This window comes from Nuphar pumila, chromosome 7, assembly GCF_984573655.1.
Source record: "Nuphar pumila chromosome 7, dmNupPumi1.hap1.1, whole genome shotgun sequence".
Classification (NCBI taxonomy): domain Eukaryota; kingdom Viridiplantae; phylum Streptophyta; class Magnoliopsida; order Nymphaeales; family Nymphaeaceae; genus Nuphar; species Nuphar pumila.
The window spans coordinates 109,661,287-109,674,716 of NC_143255.1; the positions used below are offsets into that span (position 1 = coordinate 109,661,287).

General features: G+C 37.2%; 2 protein-coding genes across 2 annotated transcripts in view; both read left to right on the plus strand.

The window, feature by feature from the left end:
- LOC149832882 (DNA primase) overlaps nucleotides 1-6,841 on the plus strand; it is a 100,544-nt gene extending 93,703 nt beyond the window's left edge. The window contains exons 12-13 of the mRNA XM_090013328.1: nucleotides 5,853-5,918; nucleotides 6,567-6,841. Of these exons, the coding sequence (XP_089869454.1) occupies nucleotides 5,853-5,918; nucleotides 6,567-6,841 (341 nt within the window). The remainder of the gene's footprint in view (nucleotides 1-5,852; nucleotides 5,919-6,566) is intronic.
- Nucleotides 6,842-11,984: 5,143 nt separating this feature from the next.
- On the plus strand, nucleotides 11,985-13,101 carry LOC149832884 (uncharacterized). The gene has a single exon (XM_090012621.1). The coding sequence runs from the start codon at nucleotides 12,013-12,015 to the stop codon at nucleotides 12,646-12,648; it is 636 nt and encodes a 211-aa protein (XP_089868747.1). The 5' UTR covers nucleotides 11,985-12,012; the 3' UTR covers nucleotides 12,649-13,101.
- The last annotated feature ends 329 nt before the right edge of the window (nucleotides 13,102-13,430 follow it).

Genomic DNA, 13,430 nt, shown 5'->3' on the forward strand with positions numbered 1-13,430 from the left:
AACCGGGTCACATAAGACCTAATTGCCCTAAGTTGAATGAAGCACCTAAAAACAAGGTTGCCTCCGTTGAAGAAGCTACTCAAAAGAAGGAGGAAACTATCAAAGGGAAGGAGTCTTTTTCTCTTGCCCAACTATCGGAAGCACTACAAACTCTACTCAAGATTCCATCAACCTCGGGTGCCACCATAGCTTCTTCCTCTCCTCCAGGTATGTCTTCTTGGATCCTTGATTCTGGAGCTTCCTTTCATATGACTCCTCTTGAAAAGGAGCTTTCCGATTTGTGTAATAACTCTAAAAACTCCTATGTTTCAACCGCCGATGGTACATCTTTACAAGTAAAAAGTTTTGGAACCTTAAATTTTTCTAAAGATTTCTTTGTGCGAAACGTGAGAGTGGTACCTCAACTTAATCTAAATCTCCTCTCTGTTGCTCAAATGACATTCTATTTATCAAATAAGTGGAAGTTAAAGTTGCTTTGGCCCAAAAACTTTTGGTAATATTTTTCGAAATAGGTAGAGTTCTATCGGTTTCTATTATATGCCCATGTTTTCTTTTCGTTAGTCCATTTTGTTGAGGCGTCTTAGGGCAAGATCTTTGATAGCAAATCCCATTTTGTTTTACATAATTTTGAAATTCATTGGATAGATATTTCCTACCCGAATTTGATCTAATAATAGATATATTGCTTTGAAATTGATTTTTAACTTTGATGTAAAATTTTTAAAATAGGAAATTTGTTTTGATTAAAAATTTAAAAAATAAACCCACACATATCTATTAAAGTCATCAATAAAAGTCACATAATATGAGTAACCACCTTTAGATATGTCCGGAAAAGAACCCCACACATCCGAGCACACTAATTCAAAAGGTCTTGTTGAAACAAAGGTTCTCTTTGAAAATGGGATAGATTTCATTTTTCTAAGAATACAATTTTTGCAAGTCATATCTTTTTTAATACAAATTTTTTCTCCCAAAGTTAAAAGATACATTTTAGAATAGCTTGGATGTCCAAATCTTCTATGCCAAGTTTCAATACTCTTATCTTGGACATAGTTACATAGGGATTTTAAAAGAAGAGACAATGAGTCCATAAAGTAAAGATCTCCCTTCCTATTGCCTTGCCCTATCCGCTTTCTGGATTAAAAATCGTGCACAAAGCAACCCTTAGATGAAAAAGATATTTCACATCCATAGTCAGCAATTTGAGAAACCGAAAAAAGATTTAAATTTAGTTTAAGAACAACTCTAACTTTTGGGACAATTTTTTTTTTTAAATCTTTAGAATCTAATGTTCCTATACTCTTAATTTTCAAAATGGTCCCATTGGCTGTTGAAACACAAGACAAGTTTGAGTTTGTGCATATATTAGATAAAGCATTCTCATGAGGGGTCATATGGAAAGATGCTCTTGAATCTAGAATCCAAGAATACATACCGGGTGAAGATGAGGAGGCGATGACGGCACCCGATGTAGATAAAGTTACTTTAAGAATTTGTTGAAGTGTCATGGATATTTGGCTAAGTGTGTCTTTAAGATCCTCTCTAGTTTTGCCTTCTTCTTCCTGCTTATGAGTAGATTCTTCAACAGAAACAACCTTATACTTGAAGGTTTCATTCAACTTAGGGCAAGCGGGTTTAGTGTGACCCGACTCATTACAATGACGACAAATAATCACTTTTCTTCTACCACTATAGTTATTATTATTACTATAGCTATTTTGCTTCCCAAAGTGTGGAGACTTATAGGTCTTAATATGGTTGTCGGGTTTAGATATCACCAATACTTCATTACAACTTTTACTCATACAAAAACGAGTTTCTTCTTGAACAATTTCGGCAATAGCATCTTCAAGAGGAAGAGGAGTAGAACTATGTAAGAGAGAAGATTTAACTTGCTCAAATTCGGGATGAAGCCCATACAAGAATTGAAAAAATCTCTCTTGTTCCATTTGTTTTTGCCTAAGTTCTACATTTTCAATGATAACCCACTTATGCTCCAAAAGTGCTAGTTCATCCTATAGGGGGATTCAAAGTACTATAAAAAATCTTGGACACTTAAGTCCCCTTGCTTGGTGGTTCTAACTTTTTTTTTGCGAAAAATATGCTTTTGCAAAGTGTTTTTGGGTATACATACCCTTTATGAAAAACCAAGCTTCATTGGCTTTTCAAAATTTAGCAATGTTTACACATACCTTAAGCTCAACATTGTTCATAAACCATGCAAGAATTTTCGCAGGGTTGCTATACCAATCTTTCACTTGTTTGATGATCCTCAATAGCCTTGACACGTGCATTTCTCTCTAAGGCCTTCTCTTGACCCCCTTTTAGTTTTGTGAGCTTGAGTTGGGGATTGGGGATATAGTGCCTATCAATACCCCCTCAACTTTTTTTCTTTGAGATTGTTTTTCATGGCGGAAGCCCACATCATGTAGTTTTTTCCATTGAGCTTAAAGGAGAGGTCAATGTTGGTCTTCAATATGTGAGCAAAAAAGAAAGATGAAGAGATTGAAAATTAGAAGAGGAGAGCATGATCCCTTATGAGACTTTGTCACAAACACGATTACTTGATGGCAACATTCTACAAGTCCAAGAGCACCATTTCTATGATACCATGTAATGAAATATGCAGAAGCACAAAACACAAGCCACTAAAAGATTACAAGATCTCAAGCATACAAGTGCACATGCACAATACAAAAGCCTAACAAGGCAACAACAATAAGAACAAAATATAAAAAAATACAATCCTTTTATTGATCAAATACTTAACGCAAGCATTAAAGAAACAAAAAGGGTTCTCCCCTATTTGTACACAAAACCCCCTTTAAAGGGGAGACCATTGGGAGCTCCAAAAAGCTGTTGGGAGCTCCCAATGGTCACAAATATGACCGTTGTCCAGCCTCCCAACAGCTCTTTGGTCAATGACCAAAGCGCCCTTGGTCATTTGTTCAAGGACAAAAAGAAGAAAATAAAAATAAAAGAGGCTACATGCAGTCCCTAGTGGATATTTTGTTACAAGAGAAAACAACCAAAATACCCCTAACTCAAAAAGTAAATTACAGACATCATTTATAATATATATAATATATATACCATTTTAACAAGTGTTATGTTCACATTTTCCCTTAACCAAGTGGGATGGTTCTCATTCAACATATTGTGCTCTTGATGAGCTTGTTCTGTCTATGGATATCAAACCGAACAAAAGAATCTGTTACTTGTGATATATGGGTGGTGACTAGTGTAAGGATTTTCTTAGTGGTTGTAAAATTTTCCCAAATAAATGTGCTTGCATACTAGACTTCTCAAAAAAAATGCTTGCATACTAGAGTGTGCATGTTACATATTTGTAACAAAATAAGAATCTGTTACTTGTTTGTAATAAAATAAAATTGTCTTAAAATTGATATAAGTATTGATTTTATATATGAGAAAATGCATAATTCTAGTATAGTAGGAATAGGATAACTTAAGAAAAATCATTCTAGGGTCATGCATTATCATAAATTTGGATTTTTTAACATCTAGAACATCAAAAGATCCATCTTCACTTCTTAAAAGTTTCTACTACGCTTTTCTTTTGCTCCCCACTTCTCACTTCACATGGGCATATAAAATGCTTTACTTCCTATTCCGTTTTCAGAGTCTACTTCCCTTTTCAGTGACCTTTTTTATTTTAATGAAATTTTACAATAGTTTCCATTTTAAAGCTGTTCTTGGTACATTTATAAAAAAGGTAAGGCATGATCATGCATGAGTTTATAGGGGCGTCCAATATGCTCCTGTCAAGCTTTTGGCTAGGCACATCCTAGAAATTGTTGGAATTGTCACCATTTCTCTACTCTACTTTCTGTAGACTTCTTGTATTCCAATTAACCTAATGTCACATCCACTATTCATTCATCATGGTATCACTTTTGGGTAGCGTTGGCACCTGGCCAGGTTGCTTGTGGGTTGGCTCATTTGGGCTCTACCTGGGCCAAATTTTGTGTTCTGCCCAGCTTATAGCCGGTCAATGGCCCGGACGGCATAGCTAAAAATAGACTTGTTTCAGTCAGTCATGCATGACCAATGGTTTAGCCCTTACAATAGGGCAGGTTGTCCATCGCCTGGCCTGTTTAGTCCTATGTTGGCCCGAACTTGTGAGCCCCTGCCTGGCCCTTGGGTTTGTCCCATCATCGGTTTGACCAGTGTGGTTTGTTCCCACTCCTATTTCTAGGCTATGTCACAGGAGCACAACACTTAGGGGCGAATCATGTGTTGATACAACATGAGACGGATTCAGACACATTACAGTTTGCATGGGACACGGCCAACATGCCCGACACCGTGTTTGACACGTTCGACATGGTGAAAATATGCCTATAAATATATAAAATATGTAATTATATAAATATATAATATATGTACGACTGTGCCCCAGAATCCTAATTTTTGAAAATTGTTGTGTCATACCAAGCGTATCCACATCGTGTCCCGTACCTGCATCCACATCCATGTGACAACTTTTAGGAGGCTTGAAGTCAATGCAGTAGAAACAGCTTGAATATGGATGTTTTCTCCTTACATCAATCAAAATCGCTTGTTGGTTTAAACCCATTTTTTACGGGTCTTATCTTCCTTTTTTGTTGAAAAGACAATCTGCTTACCATATTTTAAAAACGTTGTTTCCTTGTTTTTATGCCAAGAATGGTGACTAGGAAACCATCGTTCACGGGAAAAATTGTCAGTCAATTTCATACGATTTAAGCCATAGTTACTTGAGTAAGAAGTGGGCGTGAAGTGCCATGCAGCATGAAGCAAGAAGCTAGTGGTTAAGAAATGGTTGGATGTGTGAAGTGTTTAGGAAGCATATGGGAAAGAAACAACAATAAGGACGACTAGAAAATAATGAAATATAGATAAAATTTGAGTTCTTTTACTTTATAATATATTTAAGATTTTTATCAAAATTTTGTTATATATAAATTTTATTATGGTAACGTGAATTTCTAAAAAGAATTTAGAATTTTTTCAACATGAAAAAGACACAATGTCAAAGAAGTTCATTTTTATATTGGAAGAAGCAACTTGTTCGTTCTGGGAAGCGAGTTTCTCATGAAGATTCAGAAGCATGAAAGAAGAGTGTTGTTTTGTGCTTCCAAAGTGAGCATCGTAGTAACCAAGTTTTCAAGCTTTTAAGAAGCTTCTGTTAACTATGCTTTTAACATCTTGGTTTTAGGGTGTTTTCTTTCTTTTTAGATGAAATTTTTGATTTGATCAATACAATCCAAATAAAAGAAAATTTCATATTGATTATTTTCCACACCAAAATTGCCAGAAACTCCTTAAAGCCCCAAAACCTTCAAAAGGATTCCTTTCTCCATTGTTTTTGTATTTTGATAAGAACTCATGAAAAAACATGTTTTCTTTCACAATTCAACCTGGTCTTCCTTAGTGGGGACCATTTTTAACCATTTCTTTCTTATTTTTTCTATGTTTGTGATGAACTTATAAGGGAAAAATTATGTTTTCCTTGGCAGATCTTCCTGGTCTTCACTTGTGAGGTGTTTTCTCCTAATCTTAATAATGTATACATTTTTTCTTGTTTTTTTAAAGTTTTTACCATTCTCTACTTATTTGATTTATAAAAGCATTAAAAAAATGTATCAGTTTGAGCCGATTCTGATTGTCTGATTTACCAATTGTTTGAAAAATCTATTCACATTGTGAGCCAATTCTCCAAGAATGAATTTTTTTTATCAGGAGTTATTTGATTGTTTTGAAGTTCTTCATTGAGCACTTGAGCTGAGAAATGTGTTTGGCAAATTTTTTGTCTTCTGACTGCTGGCTTGCATGTTCTCTCTCAGTGATGTATGTTGTGGATTTCAAAACGTCAAGCTATTATCAGAAGTGCTATGATCCTGAGTGTCGAGGTGAGAACTTGAGGCATGTTTGCCTTCTATCTTTGTTAGATCATGTAGTTGTTGTTAAAATATTATGTCTCTTTTAACTGTAAACTGAAATACCCATCAGGGGTATTTCAGTCCTTTTACTCAATAGGCGTCAGCCACCCTAATGGGCTAACATTTTTACTTTTTCTTTTTTTATTTACTTTTGCCTTTTACACCTTTTTCTTTTTACACTTTTTTTCTTTTTGACTGTTGTGAAAGGGACAGCTCCATATAGCTGTTGGAGCTGCCCCAACAGTCACAAATGTGACCGTTGGGTGCAGCTCCAAGAGTCATATTGAGCTGCACCCTGTGGCTTCTTTTTGCATTATAAATAGGCCTTAGTGGCCCTTGTAAACACATCCTTTTTTGTGAGTGCATATGCAATAACAATGCTTTTGTAAAGCCCCTCTTGGGAACTTATGAATTGAAGTTCATTTTGTTTCATGCTTTTGTGCATGTGTATCCGTGCCTTCGTGCACTTGTGAGTGTTCTCCTTTGTGCCTTTGTGCCTTTGTGCACTCTTTGTATTTCTTGTATTGTGGTGTTACACAGAATCTCTTTTTATAGAGATTTTCACAGTTGTGTTGCCCTCTCTTATTATTGTTTGACCTGAAAGTGAATTATCATCAGGTTATAGGTCTCCTATGCGTCTATTGCCTCGTGATGTGATCTGTAGCCTCAGAAGCTTTGACACAATTCAAAGTGATGTAGAGAAGGAAACTGCGAATGTTGATTTCAATTTGCGACTCGATGAAACAGATGAAAAGCCTCTTTCATCTGTTCCAAACACTGACAGCAGCAAGAGGGATGGTATGTGGTGGCAAGAAGTCATAAGAAAGCTGGATGACGTTGAAAGTTCGAAGAAAATTCTTGATTTTAGTGAACTGGTCAGTATGTCTTTTTAATTGATTGGCTTTCAGTAGTTTGTTTTGGCCATAATGCAAGACAACTCTTGGATTGATGATATTATTGAAGCTTATTTGACTGTTTTCTTGGACTCGTTGCCCAGAGCTCGGGTTAGCTTCCTATAGGCTCTTGGCAGCCTCCAACTTTTGCCAATTGCATGTGGTCCACTGATGGATGATTAGTTTCGATGTCAAGCGCAGGACTTTGTGGAATTTGGTGAAAATGGCTAGTGGAGTTTGATGCTGAAAGCAGCACCTTCACATCTGGAAGAAAAGCTTATAAAGGCGGGCAGGTCAGTATCACTATAGCAAGTTTGGAACAAATTTCGATTATCATTACCTAAAATATGTTTTTTTGATCTTTGGCACCAAACAGTTAAGAAGGCTCCATATTAAGACACTGAGTCGTAGTAAAGCAAGGAATTTATTACCTATTTTCCGGAAAATGTTATGTTGCTGTATATTTATAAAAGCAACTAAAGGGGCAGGGATTTCATCCTTTGTTTAGAGTTTCAAAGTAGGATCGGTGGCACGAAGTTCATCAATCAACCAGGATTGGAAACACGTAGGTTGCAATGACAATCTGCAATGGTGTGACCAAAGTAGGCAGCTTCTGTTTGTCGATTACTTGGATAATCATGTGTAAAGCATGTGCATGTAACCATAAATAATCCCAGCAGTTATAAGAAATAGGTTCCACCTTTGTTGCTTGTCATGACAGGGATGCTTGTGTTTTAACTGAGGTTCTGTTTGGGAGCCTTGAGATAGCAGCCGGTTGCTAGGGCTGTCAACGGGTCAGGTTTGGTTTGGACCCAGGTGGAAGCAGACCTGGCCCCGATTTTTGGGTATGTATCGGATCTAGGCCCTAGTCTAATTGGACCCACTATAAGAGAAACCATACCCGGACTCGATAATAACTACATGAACCAGACCCGGGTCATACCCGCTTAAACTATTTTTTTTTTATCATTTTTACATTTAAAAATTTCAGGTCGTAATCGGAACTCAGGTCATACCTGGTAAAAACCTAACCCGTTGACACCCCTACGGGTTGCAGTTTTTCCAACACCCTTTGTTGTTTGGGTGCAGCGTATTGCAGTTTCTCCAACACCTGTTGTTTGACGGCAATGTTGCCAAAATACTGTGTTGAAGAAGGCGTCAGTTATCTTTGATGCCACATTTTAACACCGTTCATGTGAGGATGTTTTTGGCAACTCCCTCCCCAATGCTGTATTTCGACCAGACCGTTTTTAGCAGCATGACATCTTGACAAAACTATTTTCGCAACACAATCTGAAATCCAGGCTCCCAAATAAAGCCTAAGGCTGTGCTTGGAAACTGGTAGCTGGGATGGGAGATAATCCATTTGGTAAAAACTTGGTCAAACTACCTTAGTGGTGGATGTTTGGTAACTAGTAGCTGGGACGGGACTTTATGTATTTGAGTTAGGAAGTGAGGCCATCTTCCCTTTGTATTTGTACTAATGAATGGATTTGGCAGCTGCTACCTTTTCAAGTGCATAAACTGCCTCAGACTACCAGTTTCAAGTGAGGCCATCTTCCCTCAGGCACATGCTCTTGGTGTCGTGCAACCCTATCACTTTCTCCCACACGAAGTACCAATGATCAGCGCCCCCCCCTAATAAAAGTTTTTGGGTCCGTCCCTGCCAATGGTACATATGCAAATACAATGAAAAGAGCGCAGTTGTATAACCAAATTGTAACAACTTCTAGTCTCTGTTTTGTGAAGGAATACATGATTCAACTCAATTATCTATGTTTTTGCTCTTTAGATTATTAGTTCCCAAGCAATTGCTCATGTTCCATTCCTCATCTGGAGCTGGGTGCGAGTCCTAAACAGGTATTCGTTAATGGGTACATCTAGGAAGAAACGTGTTTAAGGACAGTTGAGTTTGCTTAGACCTTCCCAACTGCTTGAAGTTCCTAACCTACGATGGCATGGTTACAAGGGTCTATCCTCGGAATGTATGTTTTAAGGAAGAGCATGCCATAATGGTTGCGGTAGGGATCTAAAGGATTGAATTGGATGATATATAGACAGGTAAATCTTTGCGAGGTTCAATGTATTCCTGCTGAAGTAAGACTCGTCACTCAAAAGGGAAATAGACAAGTTGGGTTGTGCTTGACTTCTGGAATTTTAGGGCTGCCAATGAGTCTGGTTTGTATCAATGTATTCGACCTGTCCCGAGTTCTAAACCCCAATTTTCAGGCATGGGCATACAAGATGCCGACGTGAATAATATGCAAGTTCAGCTGAACTTACCCCAATAATGTGTGGACCAGGTTTGGGTTATGATTTGTTGGATATATTCGAGGTGAGCTAGCTTGACCTAGTTTATATCATGGTCACAAGTTAATATTGTGTATTGGCTATTTATAGCCTTTATATCGTTTAATTTATTGGAAACCTACTCTTATTAAAATAGAACTATATATCGTCTAAACCTCGCTCTATAAGGGAGGTATCCAATATTCCTACTATTCTTTTAGATACACTGTACAGGATGGACAGAATTCAGATCAGTTACTGCTACTGACTCCAAGTTGTTGAGTAGGCAGTTAGCCAATTTTGCAGGGGGGGGGGGGTCTCAGTTTTGGAAAGGCAAACCACCAGATTAGCACCCGTTTTCTAGCGGGTGATTTTGTAGTTACTTACAGATTTATTGATTAATACACTGGTAGGGATCAGCCTAACCCCAGCTTGACTATAAAAAAAAGTATAACCATAAATCAATAAATTTGAGTAATTAAATCATTTCTATTGGCATAAAAATACCAATTAAATCTTGAAAAAATCAATATAAAAAATTTAGATAATCTACATACAAACAAGATACACAGATGAATATCACCCCTACCAGTTACTACATCAAACCTATTGAGGAATTCTTTTTTTAAGAAAAAAACTACTAAAGAAAAAAAAATTGCATGTGTTGCTCCAAATCCTTCCACGAATCTGGATTGTCAAATTGCTTGGCAGGTGCTAGGGAGATTGGGATCTTTAACACATGAGCTTCTCCAAGTAGTCAACCACGACCAGCCTAATTGAAAGGTAAAACTTGAAAAAAAAAACAATAAAACAAAGGAAACTTTGAAAAAAATATTCTATATATGAGGTAAAAAATATCAAGCAGTTTGAGGATTGGTGGACTTCCCCAACTGAATCCCTCAAAAATAGGTCTCTTACTTAATCTGCATCATTTGAACATTGAAATCTTAAAAAAAACGGAATAAAAACACAAAATATCATGGTATTAGCTCAAAACGCGATACCTATTTTAAGGCAATATTTTGGGAAATATACAAACTCAACACTAATTGCCTATTTTTCACAATAAATCATCTATAAATAGGCCATATTGTTACCATGGTTTATATGTATTTTATCATTTTTAGTAAAAATAAACTTCTTAAATTTTGTGGATCTAAAATTGAGATTTTGACTATGGCAAAACCCGAACCTAAACCCAAATCTGATAATTAGTTATTTGGGAGAGTTTGGTTATGCTTTGATGGGTTTGAAGCATAATTACCAGAAGTTTCTTACTAGATTGGGAAGCTCACTTCTTCAGAAGTGGGAAACTCCTGTCTCAAAATAAGGAGAATCTTTGAAATACCCGCTTTTGAAATATAGGAAACTCACTTTTCTTTAATAGGAAGTCCGCTTTCTAAATCTATTCTCGCTCGCTTCTCCAGTGTTTTGTTGTCCCTCTTCTCACTCTTTTCTTTCCCTCACTTCTAATGTTTTTCATATTAAAACTAATTTTTTCTATAACATGCTTACATGTCATTTCTATTTTGCTTTCCACTTGTTTTCATGTAAATTTTTTATTTGCTTTTTCTCTTAGTCCATATTGCTTTTTATGTGTTTTTTCTTCGTTTCTCATGTACTATAATCTCTTCACAACTATATCTCGCTTTCCATTTTATATTTGGTAGTACAAGGAAATAACTAGAATAATTGGTAAATATTATGTTATATAATCAATTAAATATTTAAAGATGTTGATAAACTTAGAATTAATATGCATTTTCTTCTAATAATCAAAACTTTAATTTATTTATTTTTATATACTTGCTATTGTCTTTTAGTTATGGAAATTGTAGGGTTTGAGTAAAGTCCAATTCTAAAGAATAATACTCAATAACTCATTGAATTTGATACATTTTCAATATGACATATCATTAATATCTCTTTATTTCAACTTGAAATGATTGGTTGGTACGATTTTTTTTTGTATTTAGAATTTGGCATTATATAGAAGAAAAAGTAGTAGTTGTCTACCACTTTTTTGGCCTACCACAAGTGAATGAAAACTTTAGAGATGTTTTTTGCAGATCTAAGTCTGCAGATGTATTAAGCATGGTCAATTTGTTAGGAAATGACACTTGGATTATACTTTTTCGATAAAAAAAATATGATTTTTAAGCCTTGAATATTTATAAAAAGTTTATACCATTGTTTTTTAAATCTTCGATTCTTATATAATCAAACATGTAGAACACATCTGTACAGTCAGGTTTAAGGAAAACATGAAAACACACCTCCGTAAGCAAGAAAAATGGTAGCCAATTATCACGTACTCTTATTTAGAATAGTTAATAAACTTCTCATTTGTTAGTATACAATGTTTTTGATAGATAGTTGATTCCATTAATTTACTTAATTTTTTTATTAGTGGGTAATTAGGTCTAGAATGCCATACATGTAAAGACTGAGCTGAAACCCAAACCCATTAATACCTGAACAAATCATACCTGAACCCATTAACCCGTATGAGTACTTTTTTCCAGTCATACCCAAACTCAAACTTGACCTCAATCTAAACGGATCGATTAAAAACCCAACCCATTTATACCCGACGGTACATGCTTGAACCCATTAACCTATATGGGTCTATAATTTTCAGCTGTACCCTAACTAGAAACCGAAACCGAACCCGAATTAGATTGGGTCGGGTTTGGATCTTACTTTTAGACTCGATTCAAAATGGGGTCTGATAAGACTCCGACCCGGTTACACCCCTATTCCTGGTAACTATGGGTTTGATACCCGGACCGACCCTTCGACACCCCTCATGCTTCATAGCGTTAGTCCAGGAAGGACGAGGACTCTTGCTTGATAGGGGGTGACACTACAGGGGCGGAGGAATGAGGAGAAGGGGAAAGGTGAAGAGCAGCATCACCACCACCCCCATTGATTCTGCGCCGATTCCCGAGTGCGAGTGGGTAGACCAGACAAGTAGCAGCCACGGCGACGAGGTCGAAGAGCTCCTCCGCGTTGCTCAGGACGACGTCTTCCTCAACCTAAACGTCAACTCCCATCGTCTCCGTTCTTCATCTTCTTGTGGTCTCGATGCCGAATTAGATCAAAGGTTGGCCGCGCTTCGAATGCCGTCGAAGCAGCAACCGAATCCCTCTGCACCATCGGAGAAATCGGGTGATGAGGTTGGGGGCGGAGAGTCGGAGGACGTCTTGGGTGCGGAGCTCTCTGCCAGATTCTTGGCTCTCAAGGGTTCGATCCGAGGGGAAGAAGAGAACGCGTTGAAGAGACGCATCGATCACGTTGGTGGTGGTGGCGATTCTGGTGAAGATGGGGACTTCGAGAGCGAGGTGCAGAAGTTGATGGAGTGGGCGAAGGATGCCGCTCGTCTCGATCCCTCTCGTAGTGATGAAGAAGAAGAAGAAGGTGGTGGTGGTGACGACGACGACGACGATGACGACGACGATAAAAGCGATGACGACAGAGGTAAGGGGAAAATGAAGGGGAAACGTGGGAAGAAGTAATCGTCCATGCGACATAATAGAGAGTAGGGTTGTGGGTGGGAGGGGAAATCGAGAATATCTGTCCAATGTTTTGGTTGATGGCTGGAGAGAGAGAGTGTGTGAGACCTTGAATTTCGATGGAACTGTTGTTGGTCGTATGGACAATTATGGGTTTTTTTATTTCCTTTGATGGTGAAGATATGGTGTTGAAAGCATTACTTGGGTTTTCCGTGTTCTTCGTCGTGTATTCAGGTAATAGTGTTACCTTCTTGTTCTTGTTGTCCTCCATTGAGTGGAATTGCTTGATTTTTATGTAGCTAAACGACCACTTTAAGAATTGTATGGCTAAGATTAGATGTGGGGAAGTAGCATGCGGCTTTCACATTCAAGATGATGTTGTTTCTGTGTGTTTGCATAAGGTTTGGTTAATTCGAAATTCTGAGCTTTTACATACCATGGAGCTCTTTGTCTAAACTTGAACGAACAATTTGGATTTATTGTGCTCATGTGTACATGATATGGAAATTTTTAAGTTTAATCATCTTTTGTCTTATGGTGTACCAAGTAGGGATGGGGTGGTGATAATGTTTCATGTTTATTACTGGCGAAGTGGTAACTTTAGCTAATACAGAGACATTTGTTTTTGTTAATGGCTGCTCTAACCATGGAGGTTTTTTCTTTCAAACCAATTTGTTGGAAAGCTATCCATTAGTATTGTAGAAAACCTTTGTGGTTTATAATGCAACTCTTTGGATGGTTTAGTTGTTATCATGGTTATTAAGCCCAAGTGTTATCAAGTTCAG

Excerpts from the sequence above, each read along its gene's own strand:
- LOC149832884 (XM_090012621.1), top strand. The coding sequence starts at position 12,013 with ATGAGGAGAAGGGGAAAGGTGAAGAGCAGCATCACCACCACCCCCATT.